This window comes from Quercus lobata, chromosome 4, assembly GCF_001633185.2.
Source record: "Quercus lobata isolate SW786 chromosome 4, ValleyOak3.0 Primary Assembly, whole genome shotgun sequence".
Taxonomy (NCBI): domain Eukaryota; kingdom Viridiplantae; phylum Streptophyta; class Magnoliopsida; order Fagales; family Fagaceae; genus Quercus; species Quercus lobata.
Genome location: NC_044907.1, coordinates 54,187,767 through 54,203,235, shown reverse-complemented (window position 1 = coordinate 54,203,235; position 15,469 = coordinate 54,187,767). Strand labels below are relative to the sequence as shown.

At 34.6% G+C, this 15,469-nt stretch overlaps 1 protein-coding gene across 2 annotated transcripts; it reads right to left on the bottom strand.

The window, feature by feature from the left end:
* Positions 1-9,706: 9,706 nt before the first annotated feature.
* On the bottom strand, positions 9,707-14,729 carry LOC115983265. 2 transcript variants are annotated; one of them, XM_031105909.1, is made up of 8 exons: positions 14,453-14,729; positions 12,369-12,390; positions 11,595-11,651; positions 11,426-11,507; positions 11,074-11,169; positions 10,842-10,966; positions 10,730-10,742; positions 9,707-10,236 (listed from the first exon to the last, which is right to left on the bottom strand). In XM_031105909.1, the coding sequence occupies exons 1-8, from the start codon at positions 14,544-14,546 to the stop codon at positions 9,994-9,996; spliced, it is 732 nt and encodes a 243-aa protein (XP_030961769.1). In that variant the 5' UTR covers positions 14,547-14,729; the 3' UTR covers positions 9,707-9,993. The 2 variants fall into 2 exon arrangements, with proteins under 2 accessions (XP_030961769.1, XP_030961768.1); XM_031105908.1 differs by having other exon boundaries at positions 9,707-10,230; positions 10,724-10,742; positions 14,453-14,727.
* Between the last annotated feature and the right edge of the window lie 740 nt (positions 14,730-15,469).

The window sequence follows — 15,469 nt, the reverse complement described above, 5'->3', positions numbered from 1 at the left end:
CTGAGGCTCGTGATGAACTTGCCCTCTTCCCTTCTTGAGGTCAGGACTATCCCGAGCTATAAACTCCTTAAGATGCCCCACCTTCTCGAGCTGGCCCAAATGATCCTTCAAAGTTCGATAATCCTTAGTCATATGACCCCTGTCCTGATGATAAGAGCAGAAAAGGCTTTGGTTTTTCCGTGAGACATCACCACTCATCTTATTTGGCTACCGAAAGTAAGACTCGTTCTTTATCTTTTCCATGATTCGGTAGACCGGCTCCTTATATAGTGAACTCACCATCTCGAATCTCAGCTTTTGTACTTAGGGGAAGAAGTCTCTTCTCGGCTGAGGAGGATGGTCCATCCTAACCTCTCTCTTCTCCCTCATAGGTGCCTTGGCCTTAGCCTTATCCTGCAGCTGATCATCTTCTAACTTCTTATATTTTTCCACCCGTTCCATTAACTTGTGCATATATATGATTGGTTTTAAAACAAATGAAATATTCAACTCAGAATCGATGGAAAGCCCCACTTTGAAGGTACTAGCCACGATCCCCTCATTATTTCCACCTATCTCATTGTGCAACTCTCAATAATGATCCGAGTATGCCTTAAGGGTTTTACCTTCCTTCTTGGACATGGTGAGGAGAGAGTCAAATGGTTTCAGAGTTCTACTACATGTCATAAACTGCACTCTGAATGCTCTTATCAACTCATCATAACTATAGATGGAATCATTTTCCTACCCATCAAACCACCTCATTGCAATAGGCCCTAAGCTAGAGGGGAAAATCTTGCACATCAAGGTTTTATTTTTAGAGTAGATTGTCATACTTGATTGTAATGATTGACGTGTTCCATGAGATTAGTCTTACCATCATAAATGGTGAAGGTAGGCCTAGTGAACCTCCGTGGCAAATTTGTGCTTTCTATCTCCCTTAAGAATGGAGAACATGATATCTACTGCAATGCCCTGTTTATAACGTCATTCCTTAAGGGGTAGGAGGATCTCCGAGACTACGGAAGGCTGGACGCTGAGTGGGAGGTATCCTAATCCTCTCCCTGTGTGGTATGCACTCCTCCCTTCTCTATCTCCAGGGTGGAGAAGTCGTTCTCTCTTGGTGAGGTAGGGTTTGCCTCCTATCACTATTTCTTTGGCGTTCCCCCACGCTACTCTCCTCTCTCCAAGAATGACTTGGTGTAGGACTACGAACCCTTCGTCGGATGCGTTCTTCATCCTTTTTTCGGAAGCGGTCTTGATTCCTCCATTTCCCTATCCTTGCTGGATTAGGACAGTCCTGTAGAATTAGCAGCTGACCTTTCCTTATGTAGGGAGGATATGAATTCCCAGTTATGGCCTCTCGAGGATTACTCCTGATTTTCTCTATGTACTTCAAACCGTACATGCCTATCCTTGTGAACTAATTCCTTTGAGTTGCTCAGACGAGAGAACTAGGCAGACCCACTCCTTTATTGATTTTCCATTCTCCCCTTAAACTAGCTTCTAAGCTTACTACTAGGTGGAATTTCCCACAAGCGACGCCAATTGTGGGGGAAAGAAACCCAAACATGCACGTTGTATAATAAAAATGTTTAGATAACTGACTTACACACTTTATTTATCATATACATAAGGTAAAAATCCCACAGTGGGAGGCTCAAACAACTGATAAGAAAGTAGGGGTTAAGATGAGAGATGTTCTAGGATGCACAAACCATTTTCCTGAGGTAGAGGGAGTAAGTGAGAAAAGAAAAAAAATACAGTATGGCTCTCTCTCTAGTTCTTCCCCAGATTTTCTCTTAATATTTCTCAAGCCCCCACTTTGTTGCAGCCTCCTCCTCTTTTATAGGCATTTCTTCTTCCCTTATCTCCTCAGCTGGCCTGCTTCCAGCCAGATTTTTAGGATACTTGTCACATCCCCCCTTGGTTTTACCCCCCTTTCATCATGAAATAAGACTTTTAGGGGTCTATACTGTTCAGATTGTCCTATATGCATTAAATGTGGAAGAGATTAGGTAAAGAACCCCATCATTAATGCAGAGGTGACTATCTCTGTGATCCTTATCCTTTTAGAGGTGACTGTCTCTATGATCCTTATACTTTCAGGGTGTTTCACGAGGCGAATTTGGTGTGAGTAGCATTGCAGATTAAAAGGGAAATAGTTACCTGTGGTCCCATTCTTTTCCGCTGAAGGACTATCCATGCTTATTACTATAGATAAGAGTTTTGGTATTGGTGCCCGACTCGAATCTCTATGGGAATTGCTCTAGTGAGTTACCCATGACTCTTTAGACGCCCTAGCTTGTATCCACATTGATGGAGCTAGCCCATTTTTTCAAGTATGGCCTTTGGCTTTTGAATCTCGACCCGAAATCAAGTCCCCCCCCCCCCCCACGTCTTATATAGATAAATAAAAGAAAAAATTTTAATTTACCAAGAGTGTTGTTGCACCACATGGCTTCTTAGTTCTCTCCTTGAACCTATAATCTGGTAAAACTTGTTTGTGTCTAGAGTAGAGGATCACGGCAGCACAACTAGATTCTCTAGCGAACAACATTAATTTGTTTTAACAAAACATTGACAATTCTATGAACAAATAAATATCTAAATAATAAAATTATTTATTATATAATGTTAGGTCCCAAATAATATTATCACAAAAACTATCAATTCAAAATAGCAATCACACATAAGAACACAAAATATTTACATGGAAAACCCTTTCTTTTTGAAGGGAAAAACTCCGAATAATTTCACCATTATCAAATCAATTACAATAATTCTTGTGTATGTCTTACGGCTAAGGAAAAAATCTCTCTTGTTTTTTTTGCTCTCACACACACTAATTATCTTTCTCAAAGGTGGCAACACTTTACTCTCTCCCTTGTATTTTCTTCTCCATGCACAGATCTCTTTTTTGGCTATCTTCTTTCTCTAAGTGACTCCTTTTTTTTTTCTCTCTCTCTCTCTTGTGCGGCTTCCTTATTGTTGCTTTCTCTTTAATATGCGACACTCTTTTGTTGCTGCACTCACCAACCCTTATGCGGCCCATCAATTCTAGGAACACATGGATTCCTAACACCACTTCAACTAGAATTCTTGTCATGCATTAATTATTCAACACACTAACTCCCATACGAACACGAATTGGAACTCATGTGGTCTCCTATTTCTAATAGGAGTTTTCCACTACATGACTCTTTGGCCACAAAATTAGGCTGGACCCACAACAATCTCCCCCTCTAGCCCCTTAAAGAAAAAGATTTTCAATCTAGCTCTTCAGCTCAAATCTATGTCGATCAAGCCGACTTCAAGCTTGACCTTCTTCATAATCTTTATCAACACTAAGAATACCTCATCAATGTCAATACCTTTCATTCTCAAAGAATTAATCTCATCTTGGATTTCTTTAATCCAATCCCTTGGCTCCCCCTCATCAGAAGCCCAATTATTGTTAAAGCTAACAATTCGATGTTCTCTAGTAGTCCTCTTCTCGTGAGGTTCATCAATCTCTAGTGGAAGATAGTGCTCCCCCTACTCAAGACCTCCAAGGTCTTTTACTTCATCATCATCCCATTCAACCTTAACATCTTCATATTCTTCATCACCTATCACTTCCTCTTTTGAAGCACTATTAGGCAATGAGAATATCACCCTCTTAACATCATCACCATTAATCCCAACTCTGAATCTTTAATCTCATTGAACTTCTTCTTATAGGTCTTCACATGAGTCATGTACATACCGCAACATGCATGTCCTCTTGCAACAACCAATGACCACTTTGTAAGTTTCCATCTTCCATTTCCAAGGTAGTTACAATAACCAGCTCGATCCATAGCCAATGTAGAAAACACATTCATCCTTAAATTTGGAACGTGTCACACATCCTTCAACATCACAGTGCTACCAACATTTGTTTTGATGCACACATCACCAATTCCCACAATTTTTGAGTAACTATAATTATCCACCTTCACTGTACCAAAGTCTCCTGCTTTGTACGTGGTAAACAACCCTTTTGTAGGGATAACATGGTGGGGGGCTGCAAAATCAACAGCCCACTCAACATCATTATTAGCAATATGCTCACACTTTTGCTCTTTAATAAAGAGCACCACAACATTCTTAACAATCACAGCAGCTGTATTATTTTTCTCACTATCATTCTTTTCAGATTTTCCTTTATTTTGTTCCTTATTCCAATGCTAACAATCTCTTCTTAACTGACCATTTTTCCTACAATGGAAGCATTCTCTATTTTCCTTAAACTGAGATCTATCTCTTGATTGTGACCTACCATTGAATTTTTTATCATTAGGTCATTTGCTTCTACTTCTGCTCTTGTTCTTCGTGACAAAAGCTTGATCTTGTGCATTGTCTATATTCGTATCTCTCTTGAGAACCTCTTCACTTAAAATCAAATCTCAAATATCATCATATTTGAGTTTTTTTTTTCCCTGCAGAATTACTCACCGCCATTCTCATGGCTTCCCAACTGTTTGGTAAAAAAGCCAAAAGAATCAATGCACGAACCTCATCATCAAATTCAATTTCCACCGTGGATAATTGATTTGTAATTGTATTGAACTCATTCAAATGTTGCGCTACAGGAGTGCCTTCTGCCTTCTTTAGATTAAATAACTTCTTCATCAAATGCACCTTGTTGTTAGCCGACGGCTTTTCATACATGCTAGACAAAGTTTTTATCAAATCCACTGTGGTCTTTTCTTTCACAACATTATGCACAACTGATTTTGACAGAGTTAGTTGAATAACTCTCAATACCTATCTATCAAGAAGGTTCCAGTCTTTATCCTTCATAGTTTTAAGTTTTGTTCCCAAAAGAGGCAGATGCAATTTCTTCCAATAGAGATAATCTTCAATATGCATCCTCTAATACCCGAAGTTTGTTCCATCAAACTTCTCAATTCCTAAAGCCTTGCCTTCTTCTCCAACCATCGCTTCTGCTCCAACCTTAGCTCTGATACCACTTGTTGGGTCCCTAATAATTTCATCACAAAAACTTTCAATTCAAAATACCAATCACACACAAGAACACAAATATTTGCGTGGAAAACCTTTTCTCTTTGAAGGGAAAAATCACAGGACAAAGTCCGAATAATTTCACTATTATCAAATCAATTATAATAATTCTTGTGTATGTCTCACGGCTAAAGAAAAAATCTCTCTTGTTTTTTTTGCTCTCACACACTAATTATCTTTCTTAAAAGTGACAAAACTTTGCTCTCTCCCTTCTATTTTCTTCTTGACTCACAGCTCTCTTTCTTGGCTGTCTTTTTTCTCTAAGTGGCTCCCTCTTGGTCTTTTTTCTTTTTTTCTTGTGCGGCTTCCTTGTTACTACTCTATCTTCAATATGCGACACTCTTTTGTTGCCGTGCTCTCAAACCCTTATGCGGCACACTAGTCCTTGCTTTTATAAGCAAGTCTGCCGCCCCACATCAATTCTAGGAACACATGGATTCCTAACATCACTTCAACTAGAATTCTTGTCATGCATTAATTATTCAACGCACAAACTCCCACACAAACCTAAATTGGAACTCCTGTGGTCTCCTATTTCTAATAGGAGTTTTCCATTACGTGACTCTCTTGCCACAAAATCGAGCTGGACCCACAACATATAAATTAGATTAGATTAAGTTTTTCCATTCCACAGAAAAAAAAAAAATGTAATATCAATTCTGAAATAAAAAATGCAGACTCATTATCTCATTAAGTATAGTGTGTTCATTTGAACAAAAATCATATGGTTCTGTTAACTTTTATCATTATTCTAGATACCACTTATCATTACACTGGTAAAAGTAATGCCGTTACTAAAGTCTTGTTGACTTTAATTAGCTTATCTACTAGTTAGAGCATCCCCAATGGGTAATGCAATGCAGCAAAAAAAAAAACACCAAAACTCCCTCTACATTACCCTATCCAACACTGAGATAACAATACACATTGTTATAGTATCATCTAAAAATAGATGTTACTTTAGCTCAAGATGCAAAAATAAACTTGGTTATTTTATTCGTTCACTCGCTCTTTATCTCTCTCGCATCAGAAATCCACGAGTTCTCTCTTTGCACTCTCCCTTCTCTCTCAGTTAGTGGGTTGCAATGGTGTATAAATGTTCGCAAAGGTGTGGGTGCAGCAATGGCATGGTTGTTCAGATTGAGCTAATTTTTTTGGTTTTAAAGTATAGGGGAAAAATCAAGCTGATTACTATACATCATCTTCGGGTGCATTTGGCATCTATTGGCACATTTAGAAGTAGTTTTGGATAATTGGCACTTTGTTCTTTTGGTAAGGCTCTAATTTGATTTAGTGCTTTGCATTTGTGGCTTGAGAGATGTCTTGTCAAGGTGGAGACTTGTTAAGGATTTGTATTTGGTGGTCTACAAATTTCGTTTGTTAGGCTTGATAGAATTCAAGCTAGGGGGGAGATTTGTAGAATATGGCTTGAATTATGGTGCAAAAAAGCACGCCACATGGGATTATATCCCATTAGTGTTGGACACACTTTTGCAATAGTTGATAGGTAGGCTCGTTTGGTAATATTATTTTAGTAACGTTATTTAAGTATTGTAGAAATACGTGTAAGTGAAAAAATATTATGAAAATACGTGTTTTGTTGTTTAAACAACACAACTTAGTTTTTCATACGAGGACATGTTAATATACTTTTATTCATTAGTATCAAAGCCAAGTGGCTCTTTCCAGACCCTAGGATGAATGAACCGTTAAAATTCACCATTGTTAGATTTTTGACAGATTAGTTTTTTCACCATTGGCGAGTTTCTGGTGATACCTTTGTTTCATTTGCGAAGACTATAACATGTCAACTAAGATGGTTTGTTTTGATCATGAAAGTAGAGATTTCTAGTTGATATGTCTTAAGTGTGTGAGACGCATTTAACTGGACCGTTGTAAGATTAATTATTCAATTAACAATTGTCACCTAAATAATAAATCTCACGACTTCTAATTTCATAGACTCTTAATACTGAGAGGATTGTGAATCTAATCATGAAATGTTGCTTTGATCTATCAGAAGTGAGATCTAATTTAACAGTTACAACCTCGGTATATTGGGTAACCACACATAATGTTGAGAGAACACATATTCTCAAGATAAAATCCATAATCTCTTTCTATAGAGACACAAAATATCCCTTTGAAATAAGTTTAATGAGAACTAGTTATTCAAGACCGGCTACTTTAGTAAAGAGTTACTAAAGTTTATATATAATGAAATTAGATTTCATAAAATATAGGAATAACTAAAATATTAAACCAGGTACTCAAGAAATAAAATAGTTGTTTACAAAGTGACAATTTATTATGATTTTGTTCACTATGAATATTTCATGGAGGGGTCAAATGATATTATATTAGATTCTTGAGATATAATTTATTAATAAGGCCTAGAATGCAACTATATTTCCCTGGTGGAACTTGTTGTATAATTAATGATAATTTTGGGACTATCAAAAGTTTATGGAAGCCCGAAACCCATTGGAGCTAGATCCTTATTTGTCCCTTTGATCCCATCTCAAGCCACACACTAAAACCCAATTGTGCTGGCCCAAAAGGCTAACCCAATTATATAATCAGTTGTTTATTTAATAAGAGTTATTAAATAAAGTAACTTCCTTAGCAATTAAAGCATACTTATGATTAAAAGAAGAAAAAACAATTTTCTTTGTAACATCTTTAGAATACACTTTTCCAAAATGAAAAAATGTACATAAGAACTAATTAAGAAACCACACATCTTGGGCACCATGTGGAATTGGCATGTAGATTGAAGGTCTTCTCAAGATACAATCTACTTCTTGTTTTTAATTTTCACTACATCAAGGTACGCTTTCTATTCTTTGTTCTAAAATTAAAAGTTGTATGTTATCTCTCATGAATGAAGTAGATCTTATATTACTTCCACTTTGTATGAGATGCAAAACTATGTTTTCCAACACTAGGAGACCATAGGCAAAAATGGGAAGTCTTTTGGATGAGTACGGGAGAGAGATGAATTTTTGAAGTTTGTGTTTGAATGTTGCCAGTAGGCATTTTCAAGTTTAAATGTCTCTATGAAATATTAATATTTTTGTTGATTCTTGATCCTAACATGTAGTTAAATCAAATATCTTTCACATGGCGAAAGAATCAGCTTAATCAGAGGTTGAACGAGTGAGATATGAAGGTGCAAATATGGATCAACGGATTGGTTTTCTAAAAAAAACCTAGGTTGAAAGGTTAGGGATGAACCAAAGGCGGGTCACGCCCACTTGAAGCCGCCGGAGATTGATGTCTGATTGACCTCATGTTTTGACCAATACGATCTTCTCATTCTGTAGTACTTTTTGGGAATTTTTTGAAAAATAATTTTTTTTTAATCGAAAAAAGTCTATGAAAATACTACTCACACAAGTGAAGGCATATGAAAATTCCGACAGACCTCCCATTTTTTCTGCACTCCTCTGGGAGTGAGACTGTGAGAGTGACCTCATACAAAAGAAAAATTAGTCAAATAAGTAGAAATTAAGGAAAATCAATGAAAAATTAGGTAAAATAAGAAAAATATGTAGAATTAAGGAAAGCTATTGCTACACATACACCTGCTTAGAGAAGGTAAAACTTTTTAAAGAAAATCTGTAAAATATAAGAAAAATATGAGTCTGTATTCTCATGCTCATACGCACAAAAGAAGGCATGATTAAAGTTTTTTTTTTTTTTTTTTTTTCCAGATTTTTGGATGGTGTTTTGTAATTTTCTATGATTTAATTTTTAGTGAAAAAAAAAATGAATAAAATTATAGAAAATTTCTAAAAGTTGGAAAATTGTGTGATGATTAGACCACACCATTCAATATGTATACACGGACAGCGTCCTCTGGTGAATTTTTCCGAAATTTTGGGTACATGATGAATTTAGTATTTACCATGATTTTCTTTGTACCTGTTATATGGTAGTAGAAAATTATGGAAACCACATTAATCTGTCTTGAGATACATAAAATACTAAGTTCACTTTTTTTCCACGTATTTGGATGTGCTCTATTTTTTTGGTGAATTTAGAGCCATAAAATTGATAATTGAAATATATATGATAATTGAATTTAATGCGGTAAATTGTAAAAATAACATGCCACCCTTATGAATTGTATATTTCACATGCAATAACAAGAGTGAAATGAAGTAACTTATGGTGTGTTGATGTATGAGATTAATTCACATATTATTTTGGAATTAATCAACTTGGTGATGTATGATTATGCACCTTATCACATGATTGTGTGATTATGTTGTCGTGCATGTATTGTTTGGAATAAATGACAATGGTAAGGTATATCACATGCTCAAATAAGAATAAGTAAAATGGGTGATGCATTATATTGTAATGTGCACTTTGCTTTTGATCAAATAAGCTTTGAAATGCATGTGTTAATGGGATGCGCTCCTACTCAAATAATGCTATTTTTTTTTTTTTTTTGATGCAGCAAAATTTTGGTGTGTGCCAAGCAGTTAAGAGTTGGAAATAAATGCTAAGTAGTACACGAGATGTGAATAGATGTAGTGGTATCTTGAATTAAGATCACAATAGATCTTAATGGTTTGAGAAATTGATAGTTTGTGGACTATAAAGGTACAAATTCAATTTCTCCTCCATGAGAATAGAATACCATGCTGGTACACTTTAAGATGAGATATTGTGCGAATTGGATGTGATGACAATATTGCAAGGTTAGATCCAATATGTATACAACACTCAGGTTTTGTGGAATGCACTAGATATGGTAAATGTAAACTAATAATTTTCCCTCTATAACATAGTTCAATGCCATTAATGAAACCAAATAGACACTGAAATATTAGGAAGTTGAAAAATGTCCACATACAGAAATATATTTGGGAGAAAGCGGCATCAAAAGGCAGATATAGACATTGGAGGTGAGATTTTACTATAGCAGAGACACAGGCATCACAGTCCAAATCACTAGCGGTTAAGAGTATAGGCAGGAGCAGGTTGAGGATAACCTGCAGGAGGGTAACCTTGAGCTTGAGGGGGTGGGGGATAGCCGTAAGGCTGCCCATATGCTGGTTGGGATGGATATCCAACCGGTGGAGGAGTCGGCTGATTGAAACGTGACATCTGCTGGACTGGTGGTACTGCCATCATTGGTTGTGGCCCAAAGTTGCCATCTCTTTTATCCATTTCAATCTTGTGCTGGGTCTGCATTAGAAACAAATTAAGTAAACATGTCACAAAACTTTGAACTCCAAAACCCACAATTAAAAAAATAAAAAAATAAAAAATTCTATCTAATACACACACAGAAAAGGAACCAGATAACTGCCAAGAGCTTTTTAGCTCAATGGCATAACCTCTTATCCTTTATGAGGAGAATCAAGGTTTAAATCCCCCCTCCAAAATTTTTGTAACTATCACAAGATCAATAAAGGAACCAGATAACTAAGAACCAACCATCTCTGGGTCCCAATCTGAGTAACATTGGTTTTTACTATTACTCTGGGACATGATTTGATGTTCACTAGCTTACAGCCAAGGCTTTTCCACCACTACAACCCAAGACGTGTAATAAGGGAATGGATAATCTATAGCAGGTCCGACAACATTCTTAATTGTGCCATCCATCAGCTAAAAATTATATGATGCTCATGTGATATACGGTTTTCAAATGCACTTTGTTTAATTTATTGCATACCTGCATACATGCACAAACCCTGCAGAAACAAATCAAATAAAAGTATCAGTACAGGATTTCATCATTTCATGTCTCTGGGCCAATTGATTTCAAAAGGGCGCATTATTTAAGGCCTTACGTGCAATAAGTCAAATCAGCCAAAATGTTCAAGACCTGCGAAGCTTCTCGAAGTTCATCACTTCCAACAATACAAGCTACTAAGGAAAATATGCATGCAAGTTGTTGGAGGCAGAACATAAATCCCTGCAAAGAAGGCAATGTGTCATGTGAAAAACAAGTGTAGATGATAAAGAAGCAGAGTGAGTACGCATAGAATCATAGATATTCATGGGAAAAGAGAGAGGAAGTACAATAATGCAGTTATCACATTGGGTTGTCTGTATATTAAACTCATCTTGCAACAGAAAGCGTGTTGAGGCTACTGAATTTCCAAAGCAAAGGAAAACCTGAACAAAGTGAAGAAAACACACATGCAAATTAATGATTTATAGAGTGCAGAAGGGAGACCATGTACCTAACCATCTCCCTGTTTTTTTTAATTATTACTACACACTCAGTGAATTTTGGCTCAAATTACAACTCTTCTTGGAGAAAGAAGTGTAATTTGAGCCAAAACTCGTTGGCTTTTTTTCTTTTTAATTTTAATTATGATTAGTTGATTACCACAAACACATAAATGGAAGAATTAAATAACTGAAATACCTCAGTGCAAAGACAAAATTCAGGGCACCGACTTTCTCCACACCGACCACTGCATGGCATATAACCAGCACAGCATGTGTATCTATGACATAGAAGAAAAAGGAATTACGGCAAGTTCACTTTGATTCTTGTTAAATGAAAAATCCAAGGAAGAACTGCCACTAATTACCTTGACATATCATTATAAAGAGCTCGTTTGCGTAGCAAGTAAGAAGCACAAGGAGCGCTATCATATAAAAAAGGAAAATTAGATAGGCCACACCCAAAATAGAAGATAATCTCTTAATAATTCTCAATAAAAAGTAAAAAAAAATAAACAAGAGAGGAGCAATTGCATTTTTTCCATGGCAGTGAGCATTACATAAAAATAAATAGCAAATAACAAGGTCAGATCATCTTTAGCTGAAACTCTCTTTATTAAACGCTTCATTGAGACTAATCTCTAGGTAACTCAATAGATATGTGATAAGCATTTTCCCTCAAAAAAAGTTTATTTGGTACTTTAACACACTGCTCTATAAACTGTATCTTCCTTATTATCCATGTTAATGGAGCACTACGTTAGACTAATAATAATAATAATAAAAGCTACTTATACAGAAGAGTTCAATAATAATCAATCCAACTTCCAATTTAAACAATCAATATAATTGAACAATTATGAATACCATAACATAGTTTGAATATATTTATATACACTTAGTTTGGTTTAACGTATAGTTCTTCGTCCTGGTTTTTTTAGAGGGAGAAGAGGAGGGCCTCTTTCCAAAGTTTGTATCCAAACAAAAGGTTTATAAAAGAAAAACAGAAAGAGTAATCACAGAGAACCCCTTCATCTGCACAAGTCAACCACAAAATCACCTCTCTATATATACACACACCATAACAATGACCAGTAAAACATAGACAAAGCAAAAAAATGCATCAAGTTAATAACACTTACCACCATACTGCAAAGCAACAATCTGCATATCAAACAACACATAAGCAACTCGATCAGTAATCAAATGTAACTTAAGAAATGAAAAATTATCAAAAAATGGACTGCCTATTTGATCTCTGAGGGGAAAGGGAAAATTAAATTCCACATCTAATTACCATCTTTTTCAAGCTACACCAATAGATTGAAATTGGATTAGTTGAGTAGAAACTCTAACATTCAAAAAATCAAGTTTCCAATGTTTTCTTTCCCAGCAACAGGAACGATATTATGACAAAACAGAGAAAATCAGTTACCCATTCTGCCACTCACATAGCCGATCAACAACCAAGCAATTTTAATAGGCACATCATAGTTATTTTTTAAGACTCAATACATCCTTTCTTTCTTTCTTTTAAATACATCTCAGGCCTCAGCAATAAAATATTATATCAGCTTGATCTCTCCATTTTGACTTTAAAAACAAAACCTCATGTACAAGCACAACTGTGAATCTGATCTCAACTGAGCCCCAAGTAAAAAAAAAAAAAAAAAAGAGCTCTGCTACAAGAGCCCAAAATTTCTCATAAAATCTCACTCTTGCATTGAGTTGTGCCTATAAAATTATTGGGGAAAAAAAATGGACCCAGTCAAATAGCATAATGAAATTCAATATTCTCTTCTTCTTTTTCCTTCTTTTTTTTTTAAATTTTTTAAAAATTTTTCAGTAATTAAACAGAGTCCTAATTTCAAAAGACAAAAGGAAAAAACAGAAATAATGAACAATTAATATAAAATATTTTCTACAATGGTGGTCATGAGATCATCTTTTTTCTTCTATTTTAAGGTAAAAACAGAAAACTGAGTCCTAAGACGCAAATGTTGAATTTTCTTTTCTTTTCTTGCGTTTTCTCAGCAGCCAATCCTAGAATTTTCAGCAAATCAAAAACAATAAAGAAAAAAAATTAAAGTAATCAAAAATCTTGACTAAACGAATCAAAAACAGCATCAACCATTGTATGATTTTCTCAGTACCCAAACAGAGTTCAAATATGAAAGAAATGAAAACTAATATCACTAGAACGAAGCCAATTACGTTAAGAGAGCATTTGGAGCTCAAATATCCAATTCTCTTTCTCTTTTCCAGCATTTTCTCCCCAACCAAACAGAATATTACTCAAAATTAATTTATATTAAAAAAAAAAATCCTATCTTTTTCTCAGTAACCAAACAGAGTCCAAATATTAAAGAAATACGTTAAGAGAACTTTTGAAACTCAAAATCCAATTATCTTCTCTTTTCCAGCATTTTCTCCCCAACCAAACAGAACATTACTCACAAATAAAAAAACAATTTAAAAAAAAATGAGGCAGAAGAATTAAACATAGTTTTTAATAATAAAAAATCTGGACTAAACAAATGAAAATTAACCATCATGTGATTTTCTCGGTAACCAAACAGAGTCCAAATATTAAAGAAATTTAAGAGAACATTTGAAACTTAAATATAGAATTCTCTTTCTCTTTTCTAGCATTTTCTCCCCAACCAAACAGAATATTACTCACAAATAAAAAACAATTTAAAAAAAAAAAATGAGGCAGAAGAATTAAACATAGTTTTTAATAATAAAAAATCTGGACTAAACGAATGAAAATTAAACAATCCTATGATTTTCTCGGTAGCCAAACAGAGTCGAAATATTAAAGAAATACGTTTGAAACTCAAAATCCAATTCTCTTAATCTTTTCCAGGATTTTCTCCACAACCAAACAGAATATTACTCACAAATCAAACACAATTTTAAAAAAGAAAAAAAAAATCAAACATAGTTTTTATTAATAAAAAATTTGGACTAAACGACTGAAAAACAGCATTATAATTTTCACAGTAACCAAACAGAGTCCAAATATGAAAGAAATGATAATTATCCATGAGGAAAACAAAAACTCGAACGAATCCAAACAGTCGAATTGTATCAGTTTCCATCGTTCATATCCAAATTTTCTTTTTTATTTTTTATTTTCTAGCATTTTTCCTCAACAACCAAACAGAACAACAAGAATTACTCAAAAATAAAAATTTAAGGTGAGAGCAAATTGTGTTCATACAAGGAGTATCGGCTCGGATGGTGGACATGAGGTCGGTGTGCCAGAGATTCCGGTAATTCTTACGGACCTGCATTTTCTCTACGTTCTTGTCCATGGTCTCGATTCAAAGCGTTTTGGGAATTTTCCTTTTTGAAGATGAAGAAGAAAAATACGCTATTGATTTGTATTACTACGAAACGCGGAGTCCGTGTCTGGTAAGGGGGTTGAATGTTAGGGGGATTTATATGTTGGCGGAAAGAGATAAAGTGAGAGCTAAGAAAACTCCCAAATTGGTAACCAATATAAAAATAGTATAGAGTAATACAAATTTGTTTTTTTTTTTTTTTTTTTTTTTTTTTTTTTATATAAAAAAAAAAAAAATCCCACACATGTCTTGAAAAATATCAGAGGTACTGACTCTGTTTTATATACATATATATATATATATATATATATATTAATGGGATTTAAAAAAAAAAATCAATAGTTGAGTGAAGAAAATTTGAATACAAAATGTTTCCTAGGCAATATGCATGCATCCATGCCATAGCCTTGGAAGCGTTTACGCGGGCATGTTAAATATCATGCTTGTGTTTATAAACTTTTCCTTTTTAAAAATAAATAAATATATATATATCATTTTTAAATGGTCATATCAAGTAGTTATAGTTCGTTATTAATCAAAACCTCATAACACTTAATTCTCAAAAAAAAAAAAAAAAAAAAAACCTCATAACACTTTCACTATTGTTTTTGAGTTGTAGTGGTTCCAATAAATTTTTATTATTATTATTTTACCTATGATGAGTTGAAACCTCACTTGTTTTGAAAATATTGTGACATTTTGTTGTGAGAGTAGAAAAACTCTTTTTTTTTTAATCTTATTAACTTTTTTTTTTATATTTTTGAGAAGTTTTGTTGTTAAATAATTTTGAATTGTATAATAAGGTTATTTTTAGAGGAATAAAAAAGTGGACACTAAAGAATTTGTATGGGCTAAAAATCTGATGGGCCGAAAAAGTATTGGGCTAGACCAGT